This window comes from Tachyglossus aculeatus, unplaced genomic scaffold (genome assembly GCF_015852505.1).
Source record: "Tachyglossus aculeatus isolate mTacAcu1 unplaced genomic scaffold, mTacAcu1.pri scaffold_101_arrow_ctg1, whole genome shotgun sequence".
Taxonomy (NCBI): Eukaryota; Metazoa; Chordata; class Mammalia; order Monotremata; family Tachyglossidae; genus Tachyglossus; species Tachyglossus aculeatus.
Window position 1 is genome coordinate 238,695 of NW_024044842.1, and position 26,306 is coordinate 265,000.

The 26,306-nt window shown below is 60.4% G+C and overlaps 2 protein-coding genes across 3 annotated transcripts in view; both read right to left on the reverse strand.

Annotated features, from left to right (window-relative positions):
- The window catches only part of SYNGAP1 (synaptic Ras GTPase activating protein 1), a 193,448-nt gene that overhangs the window by 95,848 nt on the left and 71,294 nt on the right, over nucleotides 1-26,306 (reverse strand). Inside the window, exons 4-7 of the mRNA XM_038742183.1 lie at nucleotides 18,644-18,735; nucleotides 17,120-17,241; nucleotides 9,495-9,648; nucleotides 4,208-4,306 (exon numbers count right to left, since the gene is read on the reverse strand). Coding sequence (XP_038598111.1) covers nucleotides 4,208-4,306; nucleotides 9,495-9,648; nucleotides 17,120-17,241; nucleotides 18,644-18,735 — 467 coding nt within the window. The remainder of the gene's footprint in view (nucleotides 1-4,207; nucleotides 4,307-9,494; nucleotides 9,649-17,119; nucleotides 17,242-18,643; nucleotides 18,736-26,306) is intronic.
- Nucleotides 21,313-23,472, reverse strand: LOC119922249 (basic salivary proline-rich protein 1-like). 2 transcript variants are annotated; one of them, XM_038742209.1, is made up of 2 exons: nucleotides 22,230-23,472; nucleotides 21,313-21,755 (listed from the first exon to the last, which is right to left on the reverse strand). In XM_038742209.1, the coding sequence occupies exons 1-2, from the start codon at nucleotides 22,896-22,898 to the stop codon at nucleotides 21,522-21,524; spliced, it is 903 nt and encodes a 300-aa protein (XP_038598137.1). In that variant the 5' UTR covers nucleotides 22,899-23,472; the 3' UTR covers nucleotides 21,313-21,521. The 2 variants fall into 2 exon arrangements, with proteins under 2 accessions (XP_038598137.1, XP_038598136.1); XM_038742208.1 differs by having other exon boundaries at nucleotides 21,313-21,619; nucleotides 21,668-23,472.

Sequence of the window (26,306 nt, forward strand, 5' to 3'; positions counted from 1 at the left end):
GTCCTCACGTTAACCTCCACCCTCATGCCAACCTTGGCCTTCACGCCAACTTTCACCCTCACACCAACCTTTACCCTTGCGTCCACCTTTGCCCTCACGACAACCTTCGCCCTCACGACAACCTTCACCCTTACGCCAACTTTCACCCTCACGCCAACCTTCGCCCTCATGTCCACCTTTGCCCTCACAACAACCTTTGTCCTCACGTTAACCTTCACGCCAACCTTTGTCCTCCCGCTAACCTTGGCCCTCCCGCTAACCCTCACCCTCATGCCAACCTTGGCCTTCACGCCAACTTTCACCCTCACACCACCCTTCGCCCTCACGCCAACTTTCACCCTCACACCACCCTTCGCCCTCACGACAACCTTCACCTTTGCGTCCACCTTTGCCCTCATGACAACCTTTGTCCTCCCACTAACCTTCACCCTCATGCCAACCTTGGCCTTCATGCCAACTTTCACCCTCACACCACCCTTCACCCTCATGCCAACTTTCATCCTCACACCACCCTTCGCCCTCACGGCAATCTTCGCCCTCATGTCCACCTTTGCCATCACAACAACCTTTGTCCTCCCACTAACCTTCACCCTCCTGCCAACCTCTGTCCTCACATTAACCTTCACCCTCATGCCAACCTTTGTCCTCACGTTAACCTTCGCCCTCACGTTAACCTTTATCCTCCCGCTAACCTTCACCCCCATGCCCACCTTCGTCCTCATGCCAACCTTCGCCTTCATGCCAACCTCTGTCCTCATGGTAACTTTTACCCTCCCACTAACTTTCGCAACTTTCGCCCTCAGGCCAACCTTGGCCTTCACACCAACTTTCACCCTCACGCCAACCTTCACCCCCATGCCAACCTTGGCCTTCACGCCAACTTTCACCCACAAGCCAACCTTGGCCCTCACATCCACCTTCACCCTCAGGCCCACATTTGCCCTTGCATCCACCTTCGCCCTCATGCCAACCTTCACCCCCATGCCAACCTTGGCCTTCAAGCCAACTTTCACCCTCACGCCAGCCTTCGCCCTCACATCCACCTTCACCCTCATGTCCACCTTCGCCCTTGCATCCACCTTCGCCCTCACGCCAACTTTCACCCTCATGCCTTCGCCCTCATGTCCATCTCTGCCCTCCCACTGACCTTCGCCCTCACGTCAACCTTCGTCCTCATGCTAACTTTCGCCCTCACGCCAACCTTTGTCCTTATGTTAACCTTGGCCCTCCCGCTAACCTTCACCCTCACGCAACCTTTGTCCCCACGCTAACCTTGGCCCTCCCGCCAACTTTCACCCTCACGCCAACCTTGGCCTTCACGTCAACCTTCGCCCTCACGCCAACCTTCGCCCTCACGCCAACCTTCGTCCTCAAGACAACCTTTGTCCTCACGCTAACCTTCGCCCTCATGCCAACCTTGGCCCTCACGCCAACTTTCACCCTCACGCCAACCTTCGCCCTCACGCCAACCTTGCCCTCTCCCTGACGTTAACCCCCATGCCAACTTTCACCTTCACGCCGACCTTTGCCCTCGTGTCCATCTTCGCCCTCATATCTTACCCTCACCTGTATATATGTTTGTACGTATTTATTACTCTCTATTCACTTATTCACTTGTACATATTTATTCTATTTCATCTTGTTAACATGTTTTGTTTTGTCGTCTGTCCCCCCCCCAACAGACTGTGAGCCCGCTGTTGGGTACTGACCGTCTCCAGATGTTGCCGACTTGGGCTTCCCAAGCGCTTAGTCCAGTGCTCTGCGCACAGTAAGCACTCGATAAATACGATCGAATGAATGAATGAATGAATGAATGTCCACCTTTGCCCTCAAGCCAACCGGCCTTCAAACTAACCTTCGCCCTGACACTAGCCTTTGCCTTAGAATGGTGCTTCCAGCACTTAGGACAGTGCTTTGTACACGGTAAGCTCTTAGTAAATGCCATCATTATTATTATTATTTATTATTATTACTTGCCCTCCCCCTGACCTCTGCCCTCGGGCTAATCTTCTCGTCCCGCCCTGACCTTCGCCCTGAGGCCACCGGGCTCCATCTTAGGCCCCTCGGGCCCCGCTCCCCCCTCGGGCTTCGCCTCGGCCCCTCCCGGCCCCGCCCCCGCCCCCACAGGCGTCCCCACAGCCACTTCCGGCCCCGCCCCTCCACCCCTCCCTCAACCACTTCCGGCCCCGCCCCTCCACCCCTCCCTCAACCCCTTCCGGCCCCGCCCCCCCAGCGCTCCCTCAGCCCCTTCCGGCCCCGCCCCTGCAGGCGTCACCACAGCCCCTTCCGGCCCCGCCCCTCCACCTCTCCCTCAACCACTTCCGGCCCCGCTCCTCCGTCTCCCCCTCAGCCACTTCCGGCCCCGCCCCTGCAGGCGTGACCTCAGCTACTTCCGGCCCCGCCCCCTCCGGCTCCCCCTCAACCACTCCCGGCCCCGCCCCCTCCAGCGCTCCCTCAACCACTTCTGGCCCCGCCCCTGCAGGCATCACCTCAGCTACTTCCGGCCCCCCTCAACCACTTCCGGCCCCGCCCCTCCGGCTGTCCCTCAGCCACTTCCGGCCCCGCCCCCCTCAACCCCTCCCGGCCCCTCCCCTGCAGGCTTCACCGCAGCCACTTCCGGCCCCACCCCCTCCGGCTCTCCCTCAACCCCTCCCGGCCCCGCCCCTGCAGCCTTCGCCACAGCTACTTCCGGCCCCGCCCCTACAGGCTTTACCTCAGCCCCTTCCGGCCTCCCCCCTGCCCCCCCCCCCCCCCCCCCCCCCGCCATCTCAGCCACTCCCGGCCCCACCCCCTCCGGCTCTCCCTCAACCGCTTCCGGCCCCACCCCCCTCCATCTAAGCCACTTCCAGCCCTGCCCCTACAGGCTTCTCCTCAGCCACTTCCGGCCCCGCCCCTCCCTCAACCCCTCCCGGCCCCGCCCCTACAGCCTTAACCGCAGCCACTTCCGGCCCCGCCCCCTCAGGTTCTCCCTCAACCACTTCCGGCCCCGCCCCTGCAGCCTTCACCACAGCCACTTCCGGCCCTGCCCCTCCGGGCCTCCCTCAGTTACTTCCAGCTCCACCTCAACCACTTCCGGCCCCGGCCCCTCCGACTCTCCCCCAGCCACTTCCGGCCCCGCCCCTGCAGCCTTCACCGCAGCCACTTCCGGCCCCGCCCCCTCCGGCTCCCCCTCAGCCACTTCCGGCCCCGCCCCTCCAGCTCCCCCTCAACCACTTCCGGCCCCGCCCCTGCAGCCTTCACCACAGCCACTTCCGGCTCTCCCTCAACCACTTCCGGCCCCGCCCCTAAAGGCCTTACCTCAGCCACTTCCGGCCCCGCCCCCTCCATCTCTCCCTCAGCCACTTCCGGCCCCGCCCCCTCAGGCTCCCCCTCAACCACTTCCTGCCCCCCCCCCCCCCGGCCTCATCACTTGACACCCGTCTCCATGTTTTGTTTTGTCGTCCGTCTCCCCCTTATCGATAACGATGGCATCTGTTAAGCGCTTACTATGTGCCAAGCACTGTTCCAAGCGCTGGGGGGGGGGGGGGGGGATACAAGGTGATCGGGTTGTCCCATGTGGGGCTCACAGTCACCATCCCCATTTTACAGCTGAGGGAGCCGAGGCTCCGAGAAGTTAAGTGACTTGCCAAAGGTCACACAGCGGACATGTGGCGGAGCTGGGATTGTACTTTCCAAGCGCTCGGCACGGTGCTCTGCACACCGTAAGCGCTCGATAAATATGATTGGGTGAATCGGATGAATTTATTTCCATTAATGAACATCTCCCCCTCTAACTTGTACTTCCCAGGCGCTTAGTACAGTGCTCTGCACACAGTAAGCGCTCAATAAATACGATCGATTGATGGATTGATAGACAGTCTTCTAGACTGCGAGCCCACTGTTGGGTAGGGACCATCTCTCTATGTTGCCGACTTGGACTTCTAGATCGCGAGCCCGTTGCCGGGTCGGGACGGGCTCTACATCTTGCCAACCTGTACGCTTCCCAAGCGCTTAGTACACAGTGCTCCGCCCCCAGTAAGCGCTCAATAAATACGACGGAATGAATGAATGAACGCATCTCCATCCCCTCAGGCCCCGCCCCCTCGGGCTCCACCCCAGCCACTTCCGGCCCCACCCACCATGACGTCATCTCCCTCCCCTCGGGCCCCGCCCTCCCTCCCCCGCTCCCGTGCGAGGGTCAGGGGTCGGAGGTCGGCGGTCCTCCTACCTTGTTGGGTTTGACGGCCCGCTGCAGGTTCTCGATCCATTTGTCCCGCTCGGCCGCCGACCGGCAGGCGAAGCACTTGGTGCCCGATGACGTCGTCACCTAAGGGGGGGGGATGGGGAGATGGGTCACGTGGCCAGGGGGGCGGGGCCGGGACCCTCAACCCCCTTCCCTCCCCAGCACCCCTGCCCACGATAAGCGCCCAGTCGAGCACCGTGCACACAGCGAGCGCTCAATAAAGACGACTGAATGGAAAAAGGAAAAAACAACAACAATGAGGCCCCTGTCCCTCCCCCTCACACGCAGGGCCTTGCCCTCGCTGACCCCTGGCACCGCCCTTTCCGGCCATGGACACACCCCTTCCGGATATGACCACGCCCCTCCGCCTCAGGCCCCGCCCTGTCACTCCCTTGCCTGGCCAACTTCCGGCTCTGGCCCCGCTTGCTTGACCACGCCCCTTCCGGTCCCCTGACCACGCCCCTTCCGGTCCCCTCGCCCCGCCCACCACGCCCCTGGCTCTGCCTCCATCCGGCCCCCGCCCTGCCACTCCCTCGCCCCGCCCCCTTCCGGCTCGGCCCCGTCCACCGCATGTTGACCACGCCCCTTCCTGGCCACGCCCCCTTCCTGTCCTCGGCTTCGGGCCCCGCCCACCACTCCCCTGGCTCTGCCACCATCCGGTCCCCACCCTGCCACCCCCTTGCCCCGCCCACTTCCGGCACTGACCCGCCCACGGCTCGATTGACCACGCCCCTTCCGGCCCCTGACCCCGCCCCTTTCTGTGCCCTCACCCCGCCCCTGACTCAGGTTCCATCCCCACCCTGCCGCTCCCTTGCCCCGCCCACTTCTGGTTCTGGCCGGGCCGGCTGGTTCTTGACCACGCCCCCTCCGCCCCCCCGACCACGCCCCCTTCCGGTCCCCTCGGCCCGCCCTCCACATAACTGGCTCTGCCTCCATCTAGGCCCCACCCACTTCCTGCTCGGGCCACACCCACTTCGATCTCTGGGCCCCCTCCGGCCCCCAAGCCCCGCCCCTCCCGGCTCTGGCCCCGCCTCTTCCGGTTCTGACCACGCCCTCCGAGCCCAAGGCTCCGCCCACTGTGCCTCGCCCGTTCCATGAATGACTGTGCCCCTTTCCTGTCCCTTGACCACTCCCCTCCACTTCAGACCCCGCCCACCACACCCTGCCCCCCCTTCTCCCTTGCCACTCATCTTCCGGTTCTGGCCCCGCCCCTTCCGGTTCTAGCCACGCCCTCCACGCCCAAGGCTCCGCCCACGGCACCCCACCCGTTCCACGAATGACTGTGCCCCCTTCCTGTCCCTTGACCACGCCCCTCCACTGCAGACCCCGCCCACCACACCCCTGGCCCGGCCCCTTCCTGTCCTGTCCCACTCTCCGCATGCCCCTCCCCTTCAGGCCCCGCCCACCACATCCGTGGCCCCCCACCCTCGTCACTCCCTGGCCACACCCTTCCGGTCCTTGCCCCGCCCTCCACACAAAAGGACCCACCCCTCCCACACGTGCCCCTCCCTCCCTCTGGGCCCCGCCCTGACACTCCTTTGTCCAGCCCCTTCCGGTCCTGTTCCCTGCCCTCGGAACCCAAGGCCCTCCCCTCCCGCGACTGTCCACGCCCCTTCCGGTCTCCTGACCACGCCCCTCCCCAGGCCCCGCCCCTTCCGGTTCTGGCTCCGCCCCAACCACGCCCCCTTTTAGTTCTGGCCCATCCCCCCCCTCACCTCACCCCTGACCCCACCCTCAACCATTCTCCTCCCCTGGTCCCGCCTCCTTCGCCCCAGGCTCCACCCTTGTTTTATTTGTACGTATTCATTCTATTCATTTTATTTTGTTAATATGTCCTGTTTTGTTCTCTGTCTCCCCCTTCAGTACTGTGAGCCCGCTGTCGGGTAGGGACCGTCTCTAGATGTTGCCGACTTGGGCTTCCCAAGCGCTTAGTCCAGTGCTCTGCATACGGTAAGCGCTCAATAAATACGATGGAACGAATGAATAAATATGATTAATGAATGAAGGAATGAACGAAGCCCAAGCGCCCACCCCTGTCCCCACCCTCAGCATCGCCCCCTCAGATCAGGCCCCTTCCAGCCCTGGCTTGTAGTATCGCCCTCTCAGGCCCCGCCCCTTCCGGTCCCGGCCCCGCCCCTTCCGGTTTCGAGAAAAGCCCCACCCTTAGCATTACCCCCCGAGGACCCACCCCTTCCGGCCCTGGCCACGCCCCACCCTACTTATCTGTGACCCCGCCCCTTTCCAGCCCTGGCCACGCCCCACCCTATTTATCTCTGTGACCCCACCCCTTCCGGTCCTGCCCCCACCACTTCCGTCCCTGTCAATCAATCAATCAATCAATCAATCGTATTTATTGAGCGCTTACTATGTGCAGAGCACTGTACTAAGCACTTGGGAAGTACAAACTGTCCTTTAGCATCGCTCTCTCAGGCCCCGCCCCCACCCTATCTAATCTCTGTGGCCCCGCCCCTTCCGGCCATGGCCACGCCCACTTCCGGCCCCACCTCTCAGCATCGCCCCACAGGCCCCGCCCCTTCCGGCCCTGGCCACACCCCCACCCTATTTATCATCATCATCAATCGTATTTATTGAGCGCTTACTATGTGCAGACCACTGTACTAAGCGCTTGGGAAGTACAAATTGGCAACACATAGAGACTAGTCCCTACCCAACAGTGGGCTCAGAGTCTAAAAGGGGGAGACGGAGAACAAAACCAAACATACTAACAAAATAAAATAAATAGAATAGATAGGTACAAATAAAATAAACAAATAAATAAATAGAGTAATAAATATGCACAAACATATATATATTTATCTCTGTGACCCCGCCCCTTCCAGTCCTGGCCCCGCCCACTACCGGCCCTGCCTTTCAGCACAGCTCTCTCAGGCCCCGCCCCTTCCGGCCCTGGCCACGCCCACCCTATTTCTCTGTGACCCCGCCCCTTCCAGTCCTGGCCCCGCCCACTTCCGGCCCTGCCTTTCAGTGTCGCTCTCAGGCCCCGCCCCTTCTGGCCCTGGCCACGCCCCCACCCCAATCATCTCTGTGACCCGCCCCTTCCGGTCCAGGCCCCGCCCACTTCCGGTCCCCTCTATACCCCAATCCACCCTGACACCTTCCCCCCTTAGCAAGGTGCTCTGCACACTGCAAGTGTTCAATAAATACGATTGAGTGAATGAGTGAATGAATGAATGAATGGAGTGAATGAAGGAATGAGTGAATGAACGAGTGATTCGTTGACTGATGAATGAATACGATTGATTGATTGAGGAGAGGGCCTCAATCGTAAAAATAATAACTGTGGCATCTGTGAAGCGCTTATTAGGTTGCAGGCACTGTACTGCAGTTCTTTGCACATAGTAAGTGCTTAATAAATGCCATTATTATTACATGAGTGAATGAAGGAATGAGTGAATGAAGGACTGAATAAATGAATGAGTGAATAATAATAATGGCACTGCTTATTAAGCGCTTACTATGTGCAAAGCACTGTTCTAAGTGCTGGGGACTTTACAAGGTGATCAGGTGGTCCCACGGGGGGCTCACAGGCTTAATCCTCATTGGACAGATGAGGGAACTGAGGCACTGAGAAGTTGATGATAATAATAATAATAATGGCATTTATTAAGCGATTACTATGCGCAAAGCACTGTTCTAAGCGCTGGGGAGGTTACAAGGTGATCAGGTTGTCCCACGGGGGGCTCACAGTCTTCATCCCCGTTTTACACATGAGGTAACTGAGGCCCAGAGAAGTTAAGTGACTTGCCCAAAGCCACACAGCTGACAATTGGTGGAGACGGGATTTTTTTAATTTTTTTTTATTTTTTCATTTTTTTTATTGGTATTTGTTAAGCGCTTACTATGTGCAAAGCACTGTTCTAAGCGCTGGGGGGGGATACAAGGTGATCAGGTTGTCCCAAGTGTGGCTCACAGTCTTAATCCTCATTTTACAGATGAGGGAACTGAGGCACAGAGAAGTGAAGTGACTTGCCCAAGGTCACACAGCAGGCATGGGGTGGGGTCGGGATTTGAACCCACGACCTCTGACTCCAAAGCCCGGGCTCTTTCCTACTGGGCCACGCCGCTTCTCTGAGTGAATGAATGAGTGAAGGAATGAATGAGTGAATGAAGGAATGGGTGAATGAAGGCATGAGTGAATCAATCAATCGCATTTATTGAGCGCTTACTGTGTGCAGAGCACTGGACTAAGCGGTTGGGAAGTACAAGTTGGCAACATATAGAGACAGTCCCTACCCAACAGTGGGCTCACAGTCTAGAATGAAGGAATGAGTGAATGAAGGAATGGGTGAATGAGTGAATGAAGGAATGAATGAGTAAATGAAGGAATGAAGGAAGGAATGAAGGAAGGAATGAGTGAATGAATGAATGAGTGAAGGAAGGAATGAGTGAATGAGTGAATGAAGGAATGAGTGAGTGAAGCAATGAAGGAAGGAATGAGTGAGTGAGGGAAGGAATGAAGGAAGGAATGAGTGAATGAATGAATGAATGAGTGAATGAAGGAATGAGTGATTGAAGGAATGAAGGAAGGAATGAGTGAATGAATAAATGAGTGAAGGAATGAAGGAAGGAATGAGTGAATGAAGGAATGAATGAGTAAATGAAGGAATGAGTGAATGAATAAATGAGTGAAGGAATGAAGGAAGGAATGAGTGAATGAAGGAATGAATGAGTAAATGAAGGAATGAAGGAAGGAATGAGTGAAGGAATGAAGGAAGGAATGAGTGAAGGAATGAGTGAATGAAGGAATGAAGGAAGGAATGAGTGAATGAATGAATGAATGAGTGAGGGAAGGAAGGAATGAGTGAATGAATGAATGAGTGAGTAAAGGAATGAAGGAAGGAATGAGTGAATGAATGAGGGAAGGAATGAGTGAGTGAAAGAATGAGTGATTGAAGGAATGAAGGAAGGAACGAGTGAATGAATGAATGAGTGAGTGAAGGAATGAAGGAAGGAATGAGCGAATGAGTGAAGGAAGGAATGAGTGAATGAATGGAGTGAATGACCTCCGACCCCGAGCCCACCCCTCCCAGTCCGGGCGCCACCCTCTTTCATCACCTCCCCTCCCTGTGACCCCGCTCCCGGGTCATGACCTCTGACCCCCGGCGTCCCACCCGCCTCGGCCCCAGGAGCGTAACCCCGGGCCCCGGGTCCCACCCCCCACCCCCTCCCACCCCTGGTCCCGCCCTCTGACCCCCGGGTCGCGACCCCCGTCCGGTCCCCGCGGCGCCTCCGACCCCCGGCGCGCCCTGACCTCGAAGCAGAACTCCTGGCCGAGGATGGAGCTGTGGACGGGCTTGATGATGGAGTCCTCGTCCAGGTTGAGCTCCAGGGCCTCGGCCGCGCTGCTCGGGCTCAGCAGGGACTCGTGCGAGTGCGACTCCTTGAAGCTCTGCATCAGCCGGGCCCTGGCGGACGGAAGGGCGGGCACGGGGACGCCGGTGGATCCCCACGCCCGGGCCCCGCGCCCGTCACCCCGGCCCCTCCCCGCCGCCCTCGCCCCCGAAGAGACGCCCCTGAGGGGTGAGGGGGGAAGCCGGGGTCACCGTGACCTCTCACGGGGTCACCGAGGGATGAGGGACAAAGATGGGGTCACCGTGCCCTCCCACGGGGTCACTGAGCGGTGAGGGAAGGACGCTGGGGTCACCGGGCCCTCTCACGGCGTCGCCGAGGGGTGAGGGAGGATGTTGGGGGTCACCGTGACCTTTCACGGGGTCGCCGAGAGATGAAGCTGGGGTCACCTTTCAAGGGGTCGCTGAGGGGTGAGGGAGGAATCTGGGGTCACCATGCCCTCTCATGGGGTCGCTGGGGGATAAGGGAGGAAGTTGGGGTCACTGGGCCCTCCCACAGGGTCACTGAGGGATAAGGGAGGAAGTTGGGGTCACCGGGCCCTCCCACAGGGTCGCTGAGGGGTGAGGGAGGAAGGTGGGGTCCCTGTGCCCTCCCACGGGGTCACCGAGGGATGAGGGAGGAAGCTGGGGTCACCGTGACCTCTCATGGGGTCGCTGAAGGATGAGGGAGGAAGCTGGGGTCCCTGCGACCTTTCACGGGGACGCTGAGGGGTGACGGAGAAATCTGGGGTGTCACCGTGCCCTCTCACGGGGTCACTGAGGTGTGAGAGACAAAGCTGGGGTCACCGTGCCCTCTCACGGGGTCACTGAGGGGTGAGGGACGAAGCTGGGGTCACCGGGCCCTCTCACGGGGTCACTGAGGGATGAGGGAGGATGTTGGGGTCACCGTGCCCTCTCACGGGGTCACTGAGGAGTGAGGGAGGAAGTTGGGGTCACCGTGCCCTCTCACGGGGTCACTGAGGGATGAGGGAGGAAGTTGGGGTCACCGTGCCCTCTCACGAGGTCACTGAGGGATGAGAGAGGACGTTGGGGTCACCATGATCTTTTACGCGGTCACTTAGGGGTGAGGGAGGAAGTTGGGGTCACCGGGCCCTCCCACAGGGTCACTGAGGGGTGAGGGAGGAAGTCGGGGTCACCGTGCCCTCCCATGGGGTCACTGAGGGGTAAGGGATGAAGCTGGGGTCACCGTGACCTTTCACGGGGTCGCTGAGGGGTGAGAGAGGAAGTTGGGGTCACTGTGACCTCCCATGTGGTCGCTGAGGGGTGAGGAAGGAAGTTGGGGTCACTGTGACCTTTCATAGGGTCACTGAGGGATGAGAGAGGAAGTTGGGGTCACCGTGCCCTCTCACCGGGTCACTGAGGGGGGAGAGAGGAAGCTGGGGTCACCGTGCCCTCTCATGGGGTCACTGAGGGATGAGGGAGGAAGTTGGGGTCACCGTGCCCTCCCACGGGGTCACTAAGGGATGAGGAGGGAAGTTGGCGTCACCATGACCTTTCATGGGGGCGCCGAGGAATGAGGGAGGAAGTTAGGGTCACCGTGTCCTCTCACGGGGTCACTAAGGGATGAGGAAGGAATTTGGGGTCACCGTGACCTTTCACGGGGTCACTGAGGGATGAGGAAGGAAGTTGGGGTCACCATGACCTTTCATGGGGTCACTTAGGGATGAGGGAGGAAGTTAGGGTCACCGTGTCCTCTCACGGGGTCACTGAGGGATGAGGGAGGAAGTTGGGGCCACCGGGCCCTCCCACAGGGTCACTGAGGGGTGAGGGAGGAAGTTGGGGTCACCGTGCCCTCCCACGGGGTCACTGAGGGATGAGGAAGGAAGTTGGGGTCACCGTGACCTTTCACGGGGTAGCCGAGGGATGAGGAAGTTGGGGTCACCGTGACCTTTCATGGGGTCACTGAGGGATGAGGAAGGAAGTTGGGGTCACCGTGACCTCTCACGGGGTCGCCGAGGGATGAGGGAGGAAGTTGGGGTCACCGGGCCCTCCCACGGGGTCACTAAGGGATGAGGAGGGAAGTTGGGGTCACCATGACCTTTCACGGGGTCGTCGAGGGATGAGGGAGAAAGTTAGGGTCACCGTGTCCTCTCACGGGGTCACTAAGGGATGAGGAAGGAAGTTGGGGTCACCGTGCCCTCTCACGGGGTCGCCGAGGGATGAGGGAGGAAGTTGGGGTCACCGTGACCTCTCACGGGGTCACTTAGGGGTGAGGGAGGAAGTTGGGGTCACCAGGCCCTCCCACAGGGTCGCCGAGGGATGAGGGAGGAAGTTAGGGTCACCGGGCCCTCCCACGGGGTCGCTGAGGGGTGAGGGAGGAAGTTGGGGTCACCGTGCCCTCTCACGGGGTCACCGAGGGATGAGGAAGGAAGTTGGGGTCACCGAGACTTTTCATGGGGTCACTGAGAGATAAAGGAGGATGTTGGGGTCACCGTGCCCTCTCACGGGGTCACTGAGGGGTGAGGGACGAAACTGGGGTCACCATGACCTTTCACGGGGTCGTGGAGGGATGAGGGAGGAAGTTGGGGTCACCGTGCCCTCTCACGGGGTCACCGAGGGATGAGGGAGGAAGTTGGGGTCACCGGGCCCTCCCATGGGGTCGCTGAGGGGTGAGGGACGAAGCTGGGGTCACCGTGACTTGAGCCCATTGTCGGGTCGGGACCGTCTCTAGATGTGGCCCACTTGGACTTCCCAGGCGCTTAGTACAGCGCTCTGCACACAGGAAGCGCTCAGTAAATAGGATTGAATGAATGAATGAATGACTGTGACACCCCCCTCGCCCCCCAACGGGGCCATGTGCCCTCCCCAGGACCCCCAGGGGACCACCGCGGGGTTGGGGGGGCTGGCCGGCCGCTAAGATCCTCGTGGGCAGGGAATGTGTCTGCTTATAATAACAATAATAATAATAATAATAATAATAATAACATAATAATAATAGACTGTGAGCCCAATGTTGGGTAGGGACCGTCTCTATATGTTGCCAATTTGTCCTTCCCAAGCGCTTAGTCCAGTGCTCTGCACACAGTAAGCGCTCAATAAATACGATTGATGATGATGATGATGATGATAATAATAATAATAATAAAAGATAAAGGTGAGGGTATTTATGAAGCAGCATGGCTCAGTGGAAAGAGCCCGGGCTTTGGAGCCAGAGGCCATGGGTTCAAATCCCGGCTCCGCCACTTGGCTGGGTGACTTTGGGCATGTCGCTTCACTTCTCTGGGCCTCAGTTCCCTCATCTGTCAAATGGGGATAGTAATGATAATAATAATAATGATCAAATGGGGATAATAATAATAATAATGATGGCATTTGTTAAGCGCTTACTATGCGCAAAGCGCTGTTCTAAGCGCCGGGGAGGTTACAAGGCGATCGGGTTGGGCCATGGTGGGGGCTCACAGTTTCCATCCCCACTTTCCAGATGAGGTCACTGAGGCCCAGAGAATAATAATAATAATAATAATTATGATGGCATTTATTAAGCGCTTACTATGTGCAAAGCACTGTTCTAAGCGCCGGGGAGGTTACAAGGTGATCGGGTTGGCCCATGGTGGGGGGGCTCACAGTTTCCATCCCCATTTTCCAGATGAGATCACTGAGGCCCAGAGAATAATAATAATAATAATAACAATAATAATAATAATAATGGCATTTATTAAGCGCTTACTATGTGCAAAGCACTGTTCTAAGCGCCGGGGAGGTTACAAGGTGATCGGGTTGTCCCACGGGGGGCTCACGGTCTCAATCCCCATCTTACAGATGAGGCAACTGAGGCCCAGGGAAGTGAAGTGACCCGCCCAAAGTCACACAGCTGGACAGTTGGTGGAGCCGGGATTCGAACCCACGACCCCCGACTCCGAAGCCCGGGCTCTTTCCGCTGAGCCACGCCGCTTCTCGTGAAGATCGGGGGCCCCCCGTATCCCCCAGCGCTTAGGACGGTGCTTGGCGCAGCGTCTTTTTCCAATTTTAGGGTTTGCTTGGAGGAAAACAGAGGGTTTTATTTAGGCGGTTTCTCCCCCCCTGCTGCATCAAATCAATCAATCAATCGTATTTATTGAGCGCTTACTGTGTGCAGAGCACTGTACTAAGCGCTTGCACCAACTCTCCCCGTCCTATGTAAACAGTTGTAGCCTAATGGATTGAACACGGGCCTGGGTTTTGTATCGCCTGTATATATGTATGTACGTATTTATTCCTCTATTTTATTTTATTTTACTTGTACATATTTATTCTATTTATTTTATCTTAATATGTTTGGTTTTGTCGTCCGCCTCCCCCCTCTAGGCCGTGAGCCCGCTGTCGGGTAGGGACCGCCTCTGGATGTTGCCGACTTGGACTTCCCGAGCGCTTAGTACAGTGCTCTGCACACGGTAAGCGCTCAATAAATACGATTGGATGAATGAATTGGTAAGCGCTTAATAAATGCCATCATTATTATTATGAAGTGCTATGTGCCCAGCTAGTGAGCGCTTAATAAATGCCATTATTATTATTGTTATTATTGTGAAGCGCTTACTATGTGCCCAGCGCCATTCTAATAATAATAGTGATGGACAATGATGGGGGGGGGACATGGGAAGGGATGGAGACGGGAGAGACGGTGATGGGGGAAGAGAGACATGGAGATGGGAGAGACAATGATGGGGGAAGAGAGACATGGGAAGGGATGGAGACGGGAGAGACGGTGATGGGGAAGAGAGACATAGGAAGGGATGGAGACGGGAGAGACGGTGATGGGGAAGAGAGACGTGGAGATGGGAGAGACAATGATGGGGAAGAGAGATATGGGTACGGATGGAGACGGGAGAGACGGTGATGGGGGAAGAGAGACATGGAGATGGGAGAGACAGTGATGGGGAAGAGAGACATGGAGATGGGAGAGACGATGATGGGGAAGAGAGACACGGGAAGGGATGGAGAGGGGAGAGACGATGATGGGGAAGAGAGACGTGGAGATGGGAGAGACAATGATGGGGAAGAGAGATATGGGTACGGATGGAGACGGGAGAGACGGTGATGGGGGAAGAGAGACATGGAGATGGGAGAGACAGTGATGGGGAAGAGAAACATGGAGATGGGAGAGACGATGATGGGGAAGAGAGACACGGGAAGGGATGGAGAGGGGAGAGACGATGATGGGGAAGAGAGACGTGGAGATGGGAGAGACAATGATGGGGAAGAGAGACATGGGAAGGGATGGAGATGGGAGAGACAGTGATGGGGGAAGAGAGACATGGAGATGGGAGAGACAATGATGGGGAAGAGAGACATGGGAAGGGATGGAGACGGGAGAGACAATGGGGAAGAGAGACATGGAGATGGAAGAGACAATGAAGGGGAAGAGAGACATGGGAAGGGATGGAGACAGGAGAGACGGTGATGGGGAAGAGAGACGTGGAGATGGGAGAGACAATGATGGGGGAAGAGAGACATGGGAAGGGATGGAGACGGGAGAGACAGTGATGGGGGAAGAGAGACGTGGAGATGGGAGAGACAATGATGGGGAAGAGAGACATGGAGATGGGAGAGACAATGATGGGGGAAGAGAGACATGGGAAGGGATGGAGACGGGAGAGACGGTGATGGGGAAGAGAGACATGGAGATGGGAGAGACAGTGATGGGGGAAGAGAGACATGGGAAGGGATGGAGACGGGAGAGACAGTGATGGGGAAGAGAGACATGGAGACGGGAGAGACAATGATGGGGAAGAGAGACATGGAGATGGGAGAGACAATGATGGGGAAGAGAGACATGGGAAGGGATGGAGATGGGAGAGACAGTGATGGGGGAAGAGAGACATGGAGATGGGAGAGACAATGATGGGGAAGAGAGACATGGGAAGGGATGGAGACGGGAGAGACAATGATGGGGGAAGAGAGACATGGAGATGGGAGAGACAATGATGGGGGAAGAGAGACATGGGAAGGGATGGAGACGGGAGAGACAGTGATGGGGGAAGAGAGACATGGAGATGGGAGAGACGGTGATGGGGAAGAGAGACATGGAGATGGGAGAGACAATGATGGGGGAAGAGAGACATGGGAAGGGATGGAGACGGGAGAGACAGTGATGGGGGAAGAGAGACATGGAGATGGGAGAGACAATGATGGGGAAGAGAGACATGGGAAGGGATGGAGATGGCAGAGATGGAGAGTCAAGAAAGGAGAGACCCAGGAGAGGAGATGGAGATGGGAGAGATGATAATGGGGGGAAGAGAGACATGGGAGGGGATGGAGATGGCAGAGACGGGCCGTCCAGAGAGGAGAGACCAGGGGGAGGAGATGGAGACGGGAGAGACGACGGGGCCGGGGGGAAGGAGATGAAGGAGGGAGAGACGATGGGGGGGGGAAGAGACACGAGATGGGGTGGAGATGGGAGAGATGAGAGATGGGGTGCAGAGACGAGAGATGGGGTGGAAGTGGGAGAGACGACGGGGGGAGATGGAGGAGGGAGAGACGATGGGAGAAGAGACAAGAGACGGGGTGGAGACGGGAGAGACGATGATGGGGTGAAGAGACAAGAGATGGGGTGGAGACAGCAGAGATGATGGGGGAGATGGAGGAGGGAGAGATGATGATGGGGGAAGAGACAAGAGACGGGGTGGAGACGGGAGAGACGATGATGGGGTGAAGAGATGAGAGAGGGGGTGGAGACGGGAGAGATGACGGGGGAGATGGAGGAGGGAGAGACGATGATGGGGGAAGAGATGAAAGACGGGGTGGAGACGGGAGAGACGATGACAGGATGAAGAGACAAGAGATGGGGTGGAGACAGCAGAGACGACGGGGGAGAGGGAGGAGGGAGAGACGATGGGGAAGAGACAAGAGACGGGAGAGACGATGATGGGGTGGAGAGACGAGAGATGGGACGGAGACGGGAGAGACGACGGGGGGAGATGGAAGAGGGAGAGACGATGAGGAGGGAAGAGAGGAGAGACGGGGTGGAGACGGGAGAGACGACGATGGGGTGAAGAGACGAGAGACGGGGTGGAGACGGGAGAGACGACGGGGGGAGATGGAAGAGGGAGAGACGATGATGGGGAAGGGACGAGAGACGGGGTGGAGACGGGAGAGACGATGATAGGATGAAGAGACGAGAGATGGGGTGGAGGCAGCAGAGACGACAGGGGAGATGGAGGAGGGAGAGACGATGGGGGAAGAGACATGAGACGGGGTGGAGACGGGAGAGACGATGATGGGGTGAAGAGACGAGAGACGGGGTGGAGACGGGAGAGACGACGGGGGAGATGGACGAGGGAGAGACGATGATGGGGGAAGAGACGAGAGACGGGGTGGACACGGGAGAGACGATGATAGGATGAAGAGACAAGAGATGGGGTGGAGGCAGCAGAGACGACGGGGGAGATGGAGGAGGGAGAGACGACGGTGAGCGGTCCATCCGCTTCCATTCCACCCCACACGGCGGCGGCGGCGGCGGAGGGACGCGCGAGCCAATGTACTGGGCGCCTCGGTGCGGGCGGGGCGTCTCCCCCAGCCCCCGCCCCGGCCCCCCGGGGGCGCCCCCTACCGGTCATGGTCGGCGCTGCGGAAGCGGGGCAGGATCTGTCGGAAGCTGCTGGTCCGGTCCAGCTTGGGCTGCGACTTGGTGCGCTTGATGGAGCTCTTCAGCCGGCGGCTCAGGAAACCGTGCTGGGGGGGTCGGGTCGGGGGTCACCGGGGGGGTCGGCGACCCCTGACCCCCGACCCCCGACCCCCAGCGACCCCCCGAAACCCCGGGACCCGGGGCCCAGAGGCGGCGGGGGACGGGGGGCCGGGGTCACCCGGGGTCTCGCCGCTGCCCTATCCGGAGGGTCCGGCCCTCGGGGAGGAATTTGGGGACCCCCCCACCCCCAAAACCTGGGGCTCAAGGAGGCCGGGGAGGAGGCCGAGTGGGGGGTCAGAGGGCGGGGGCCGCCCGGGGTCTCAGCGCGGCCCTATCTGGAAAAGCGGGGGGCCGGGGAGGGAGGGACGGGGAGGGGGCCGGTCCTCAGGGAGGAATTTGGGGACCCCCCCACCCCCAAAACTTGGGGTTCAAGGAGGCTGGGGAGGAGGCAGAGTGGGGGGGGTCAGAGGTCGGGGGTCACCCGGGGGGTGTCACCGCGGCCCTTTCTGGAAAAGCGGGGGAGAGAGGGAGGGTCCGGCCCTCGGGGGGGAATCTGGGGACCCCCCCATCCCCAAAACCTGGGGTTCGAGGAGGCTGGGGAGGAGGCAGAGGGCGGGGGTCAGAGGTCGGGGGTCACCCGGGAAAAGCGGGGGGCCGGGGAGGGAGGGACCGGGAGGGTCCGGCCCTCAGGGAGGAATTTGGGGACCCCCTGAGCCCCGGACCCTGGGGTTCAAAGGAGCTGGAGCTGAGGCAGGGCCGGGGGTCAGGGGTCGGGGGTCACCCGGGGTCTCACCGGTACCCCTTCCGGAAAAGCGGGGGGGCCGGGGGCCGGGGAAGGAGGGAGGGGAAGGGTCCGGTCCTCAGGGGGGAATTTGGGGACCCCCCTACCCCCAAATCTTGGGGTTCATGGAGGCTGGGGACGAGGCAGAGGGTGGGGGTCACTCGGGGTCTCACTGATTCCCTTTCAGGAAAAGTGGGGGGGCCAGGGGCCGGGGAGGGAGGGAGGGGGACGGTCCGGTCCTCAGGGAGGAATCTGGGGACCCCCACCCCCAAATCTAGGGGTTCGAGGAGGCTGGGGATGAGGCAGATTGGGGGGGTCAGAGGTCGGGGGTCGCCCGGGGGTCTCACCGCTGCCCTTTCTGGAAAAGCGGGGGAGACGGAGGGTCCGGCCCTCAGGGGGGAATTTGGGGACCCCCCCACCCCCAAATCTTGGGGTTCAAGGAGGCTGGGGAGGAGGCCGAGTTGGGGGGGGGGGTCGGCGGATCTCACCGCCGAGAGGTCCGGTGTCCGATCTCGGGGGGCCCCCCACCCCCAAACCCCGGGGGACCACCAGGGCCCGGGGGGGGGGGGGGGTCAGAGGTCACGCAGGCTGGCCTTTCCGGAAAGTGGGGGGCGGGTGGGGATGGGGATGGGGGGGGTCCCCGGGATTTGGGGGGGGGGGGTACTCACCGAGGGTCGGAAGGGGGCGGCGGGGGCGGCCTCCATGCTGTACTGCTTGCCCCCCGGGACGCTCTTCCGCCGGGACCGGCCCACGTGCGGCTCTGGGGGAGGGGGCGCCCCGAGGTCACCCCTCCCCGCCCCCGCCCGCCCCGGGGACCCCCGAACCCCGAAACCCGACCCCGGGGGGGGGGGGCCGGGGGGGGGGGCCCGGGGGGCCCGAGGGGAAGCAGCAGCGGCAGCAGCGCCGGGGGGCCGGGGGGGAGGGGGACGGGGAGGGGGGCGCCCCCAGACCCATTTTGGGGGGGGCCGCTCAGCGGGGGGGGCCCGGCGCGGGGGAGGGGGCGGAACGACCTTGGGCGGCGGGGAAGGCCATCGCGGGGGGTGGAGGGAGGGGATGGGGGGGATTTGGGGGGGTTCAGAGGGAGGGATGGGGGATTTGGGGGGGTTCGTGGGGGGATGGGGGGACTTGGGGGGATGGGGGATTGGGGGGGTTCAGAGGGAGGGGTGGGGGGAGTTCGGGGGGGGTGGGGGATGAGGGGCTCAGGGGGGATGGGGGACCTGGGGGGTTCAGGGGGGACTTGGGGGGTTCAGGGGGAGGGAGGGATTGGGGGGTACGGGGGGGATGGGGGCTCGGGGGGGTGGGGGGATTTAGGGGGGTTCAGAGGGGGGATGGGGGGATTTGGGGGGGTTCAGGGAGGGATGGGGGATTGAGGGAGGCTCAGGGGGGGATGGGGAGATCTGGGGCGCTCGGGGGAAAGGGGGGATTGGGGGGGGTCAGGGAGGGGATGGGGAGATGGGGGTTTCGGGGGGGATTCTGGGGAGGGAGGGGGCACCTCGGAACCCTAAAGCGGGGATTTTTTTGGGGGGGAGGGGGTTTGGGGGGGCTCGGGGGGAGGGATGGAGGGATATGGAGGGGGGATGTTGAGGGGGGAGGGGGTCGGAGGAGAGATGGCGGGGGCGGGGGGCGGGCACCGCTAGGGGCTCCGGCTATGGGATGGCCGCCCCCGGGGGGCCGCCCCCCCCGCCCCCACCCCCAGGCCCCTCGGCCCCCCGGCCCCGAGGCTCCGGCCCTGCGCGGGCGCTGCGGCCAATGGGGGCGGGGAGGGAGGGAGGGAGGAGGGATGGAGGGAGGGAGGGAGGGAGGGAGGAGGGAGGGAGGGAGGATGGCGCACTGGGGGCGGGGCCGCCGTCTCCATGGCAACAAGAAGCTACCCGCTTAACCCCCGCCCTGCCGGCTGGGCCGGCCCCTCTGCGTGTGTGTGTGTGTGTGTGTGTGTGTGTGTGAGGGACTGGGTGTGTGTCTGTGGGGGGGCTGTGTGTTGGGGGGGCTGAGTGTGTGTCTGTGGGGGACTGTGTGTTTGGGGGGGATTGTGTGTGTGTCTGGGGGGGATTGAGTGTGTGTCTGTTGGGGATTGTGTGTTGGGAGGATTGTGTGTGTCTGTGGGGGATTGTGTGTTGGGGGGCTGGGTGTGTGTCTGTGGGGGATTGTAGGTTTGGGGGTGGGACTGTGTGTGTGTGTGTCTGTGGAGGATTGTGTGTGTCTGTGCGGGATTGTGTGTGTCTGTGCGGGATTGTGTGGGCGGGAGGGGGGCCCGCTGGGGCACCGCACGCGTTTGCGCGTGCACACACACACACACACACCATGGGGTCCTGCATGCGGACACATAATCACACAGAAGCCCCATTTCCACTGCCCCCCAATTCTTAGGGTTCCTTGAACTCTCTCTCTCTCTCTCTCTCTCACACACACACACACACCCCTGCTCTGAGGCACACGACCACACTCACATACACACAGTCACAGACAGATAGACCACACACACACAGCCACACACCCACACACCCACACACCCACACACCCACACACACACACAGTCACAGACATATAGACCCTAGACTGTGAGCCCACTTTTGGGTAGGGACCGACTTGGACTTCCCAAGCGCTTAGTACAGTGTTGTGCACACAGTAAGCGCCCAATAAATACGATTGAATGAATGAATAGACCTCCCCCCCCACACACACACATACATATGCACAATTACACAAACAGAGGCCCCATTTGCGCTGTTTCCCCCAATTCCCAGGGCTCCTTGAGCTCCCACAGGCTCCCATACACACACACACACACACACACACACACTCTCTCTCTCTCTCTCCCTCCCATGGGATCCTGCAGGCGGACGCACAAATACACACACGATCCCATGGGGTCCTGCAGGCGGACACACAAACACACACACGATCCCATGGGGTCCTGCAGGCGGACACACAAACACACACAATCACACAGAAGCCCCATTTCCACTGCCCCCCAGTTCTTAGGGGTCCTTGAACTCTCTCTCTCTCTCACTCACACACACACACCCCTGCTCTGAGGCACACGACCACACTCACGTACACACAGTCACAGACATATAGACCCAACACATACACAGTCACAGACATATAGACCCCCACACACAAACATCTGCTCTGAGGCACACAACCACACTCACATACACAAGGTCACAGACATATAGACCCCCCCACACACACACACACATCTGCTCCGAGGCACACAACCACACTCACATACACAGTCACAGACATAGACACACACACACGCCCACTCACTACACTCACAGACATATGGACACACACACACACACACACACGCTCACAAACTATTTTCCCCGCCCAGGCCCCGGGCTCTACCCACTAGGCCGCACTGCCGCCCGCCCAGTGCATTCTGGGATGGGGGGGGGTGCTGAGACTACCCTTCCCAGAATCCACTGGGACCTGACTTGGGGGGCTGCTGAGGCAACTTGCCCCGGGGGATTCTGGGACTTGAGTTGCCAACTTGTACTTCCCAAGCGCTTAGTACAGTGCTCTGCTCACAGTAAGTGCTCAGTAAATACGATTGAATGAATGAATGAATGGGGGGCTGCCGAGGCGACCCACCCCGGGGGATTCTGGGACCTGACTTGGGGGGCTGCTGAGGCCACCTGCCCCGGGGGATTCTGGGACCTGACTTGGGGGGCTGCTGAGGCCACCCGCCCCGGGGGATTCTGGGACAGAGGGGGATGAGGTGACCCCACCCGGGGCATTCTGGGACCTGACTTGGGGGGCTGCTGAGGCAACCTGTCCCGGGGGATTCTGGGACCCGACTTGGGGGGCTGCTGAGGCGACCTGCCCCGGGGCATTCTGGGACCCGACTTGGGGGGCTGCTGAGGCGACCTGCCCCGGGGCATTCTGGGACCCGACTTGGGGGGCTGCTGAGGCGACCTGCCCCGGGGCATTCTGGGACCCGACTTGGGGGGCTGCTGAGGCGACCCGCCCCGGGGGATTCTGGGACCTGACTTGGGGGGCTGCTGAGGTGACCCGCCCCCGGGGATTCTGGGATCTGACTTGGGGGGCTGCTGAGGCCACCCGCCCCAGGGGATTCTGGGACCTGAGGGGGATGAGGTGACCCGCCCTGGGGGATTCTGGGACCTGACTTGGGGGGCTGCTGAGGCAACCTGCCCTGGGGGATTCTGGGATCTGACTTGGGGGGCTGCTGAGGCAACCTGCCCCGGGGCATTCAGGGACCTGACTTGGGGGGGCTGCTGAGGCAACCTGCCCCGGGGGATTCTGGGACCTGACTTGGGGGGCTGCTGAGGAAACCTGCCCCGGGGGATTCTGGGACCTGACTTGGGGGACTGCTGAGGCGACCTGCCCCGGGAGATTCTGGGACATGACTTGGGGGGCTGCTGAGGCCACCCACCCCGGGGCATTCTGGGACCTGAGGGGGATGAGGTGACCCGGCCCCGGGGGATTCTGGGACCTGAGGGGGATGAGGTGACCCGCCCTGGGGGATTCTGGGACCTGACTTGGGGGGCTGCTGAGGCGACCCGCCCCGGGGGATTCTGGAACCTGAGGGGGGCTGCTGAGGCAACCTGCCCCGGGGCATTCTGGGAGCTGACTTGGGGGGGCTGCTGAGGCGACCCACCCCGGGGGATTCTGGGACCTAAGGGGGGCTGCTGAGGCCACCTGCCCCGGGGCATTCTGGGACCTGACTTGGGGGGGCTGCTGAGGCGACCCGCCCCGGGGGATTCTGGGACCTGACTTGGGGGGCTGCTGAGGTAACCTGCCCCGGGGGGTTCTGGGACCTGACCTGGGGGACTGCTGAGGCGACCCGCCCCGGGGCATTCTGGGACCTGACCTGGGGGGCTGCTGAGGCGACCCGCCCCGGGGGGTTCTGGGACCTGACTTGGGGGGCTGCTGAGGCGACCCGCCCCGGGGCATTCTGGGACCTGACTTGGGGGGCTGCTGAGGCCACCCACCCCAGGGGATTCTGGGACCCGAGGGGAATGAGGTGACCCGCCCTGGGGGACTCTGGGACCTGACTTGGGGGGCTGCTGAGGCAACTTGCCCCGGGGGATTCTGGGATCTGGGGGGGGGGGCTGCTGAGGCGACCTGCCCCTAGGCATTCTGGGACCTGACTTGGGGGGGCTTCTGAGGCGACCCGCCCCGGGGGATTCTGGGACCTGAAGGGGATGAGGTGACCCGCCCTGGGGGATTCTGGGACATGACTTGGGGGGCTGCTGAGGTAACCTGCCCCGGGGGATTCTGGGACCTGATTTGGGGGGCTGCTGAGGCGACCCACCCCGGGGCATTCTGGGACCTGACCTGGGGGGGCGACGACCTGCCCCGGGGGAATTCTGGGACCTGATGGGGGGCTGCTGAGGCTACCTGCCCCGGGGGATTCTGGGACCTGAAGTGGGGGGGCTGCTGAGGCAACCGGCCCCGGGGGATTCTGGGACCTAACTTGGGGGGCTGCTGAGGCCACCCGCCCCGGGGGATTCTGGGACCTGAAGCGTGGCTCAGTGGAAAGAGCCCGGGCTTTGCAGTCGGAGGTCATGGGTTCGAATCCCAGCTCCCCCAATTGTCAGCCGGGTGACTTTGGGCGAGTCGCTTCACTTCTCTGGGCCTCAGTTCCCTCCTCTGTCAAATGGGGATGAAGACCGGGAGCCCCCCGCGGGACAACCTGATCACCCTGTAACTTTCCCAGCGCTTAGAACAGTGCTTGGCACGTAGTAAGCGCTTAATAAATCCATCATAATAAATAAATGCCATTTAAAAAGGGGGGGGGGGGGGCCTGCTGAAACTACCCATCCCAGAATCCCCTGGGACCCGATCAGGTCTGGGGGTCCTGGCCCTGGGCCCCCCGGCCCACTGGGGTCAATCAATCAATCGTATTTATTGAGCGCTTACTGTGTGCAGAGCACTGTACTAAGCGCTTGGGAAGTACAAGTTGGCAACATATAGACACGGTCCCTACCCAACAGTGGGCTCACAGTCTAGACCCCCAAAATCATCATCAGGGGGGTATTTGCGAAGCGCTAACTGTGTGTGTGCCAGGCCCTGGCCTAAGGCCCCCCCACCCCGGGGCCGCATGCCCCTTTTCCCCAGGAGGGGAGCGGACCGGAGGATTCGAACCCGGAACCCTGCCACGGCCGGCCCCCGGGCTCTAATAATAATCACAATAAGGATGGCATTTGTTAAGCGCTTACTATGTTCTAAGCGCTGGGGCGGGGGATGCAAGGTGATCAGGTTGTCCCCCGTGGGGCTCACAGCCGTCACCCCCATTTTACAGCTGTGGTAACTGAGGCTCAGGGAAGCGAAGTGACTCGCCCAAGGTCGCACCGCAGACATGCGGTGGAGCCGGGATTCGAACCCATGACCTCTGACTCCAAAGCCCGGGCTCTTTCCGCCGAGCCACGCTGCCGGAAATGGGGGTCAGTCGGAGAGACCCAGCGGTCATGGGGGCACATGAGGCGCCCCCCTGTTCCTGGCCGAAGCTGCACGTGGCCTGACACACGTACACACGTGTGCGCACATACACACGCATGCACACGTACATACGCACGCGTGCAGGGAAACCCCTCTGGGGGCAAGGCCAGGGCGCATGAACACACCTGGGGGTGGGGAGGAAATGGAGCTCTGCGCCCCCCCCCGCACACACACACGTCAATGACACACACGTCACAGACTCATACACACGTCAGACGCGTCACAGGCAACACACATCACAGACACACACACGCTGTCACACTCACATGTTCCCCACAGTCGTCTTGACCCACACCCCGTTACACATGCAGACACACACACACACACACACACACCCATCCCTCAAAGTGCCCCCTCCCAAAGGTGACACCCGGCCACTTCACAGTCACTTATATCCAGGTTTCTCACAAACACACACACACCGTCACACACCCTCAGCCTTGTGTTCTCTCTCTCTCTCACACACACACACACACACACACACTCTGACCCTCATAGTGTTCCAGTCTCCCACACACACATACGTGTGCCAGCGGCCTCACACACAGACACACACCTAAGATCTCTCTCCCACAGTGACCCTCACACAACAGTCCAGTCACACACACACACACACACACACGGCCTCTCTCTCACACAGAGACACACATAGTGACCCTCATACAACGGCCCAGTCACACACACTTACAAGGCCTCTCACACACAGTCACACGCATGTGTGTGCTGACCCTCACACAACGGTCCAGTCACACACACTCCCAAGGCCTCTCTCACACACACACAAACTAGGTCACACAAACCCACACTGCCCCTCACACAACGGTCGTCACACAGACACACACACACACAAGGCCTCTCTCTCACACAGACACACCCACGCTGACCCTCACACAACGGTTCAGTCACAGACACACACACACACACACAAGGTGTCTCTCCGCCCCACACAGACACACACACAGGGCCCCTCACACAAGGGTCCCATCACACACGAGGCCTCTCTCTCACAGACACACAAACTAGGTCACACACACAGTGACCCTCACACAACGGTCCCATAACACACGGGGCCTCCTTCTCTCACACAGTCACACACAGACACAAGGCCTCTCTCTCACACAGACACACACACAAACTAGGTCACACATACCCACACCCACACTGACCCTCACACAACGGTCCAGTCACACACACAAACACACACACACAAGGTGTCTCTCTCTGTCCCCCCCCCATGACACACTGCCACACAAATGCTGACCCTCACACAGCGGTCCAGTCACACACACAAACACAAGGTGTCTCTCTCCCTCACACACAGACACACACACAATGCCCCTCACAAAACGGTCCAAACACACTCACAAGGCCTCTCACACACACACACACACACACACACACACACACACACAGGCCCAAGCTGACCCTCACAAAACGGTCCAGTCACACACACACAAGATGTCTCTCTCTCCCCCCCCACACACAAGGTGTCTTTCTCTCCCTCACACACAGACACACACACAGTGCCCCTAACACAACGGTCCAGTCACATACGAGGCCTCTCTCTTTCACACAGACACACACCCACACTGACCCTCACAAAACGGTCCAGGCAGACACACACACACACAAGGTCTCTCTCTCTCTCTCACACACACACACACACAAGGTCTCTCTCTCTCTCTCTCTCTCACACACACACACACACACACACACACAGGGCCCCTCACACAACCGCCCAGTCACGCACGCACACACACACATACACACACAAGCTCTCTCTCTCTCTCTCACACACACACACACTGGGCCCCTCACACAACGGTCCAGTCACACACAAGGCTTCTTTATCACACGGAC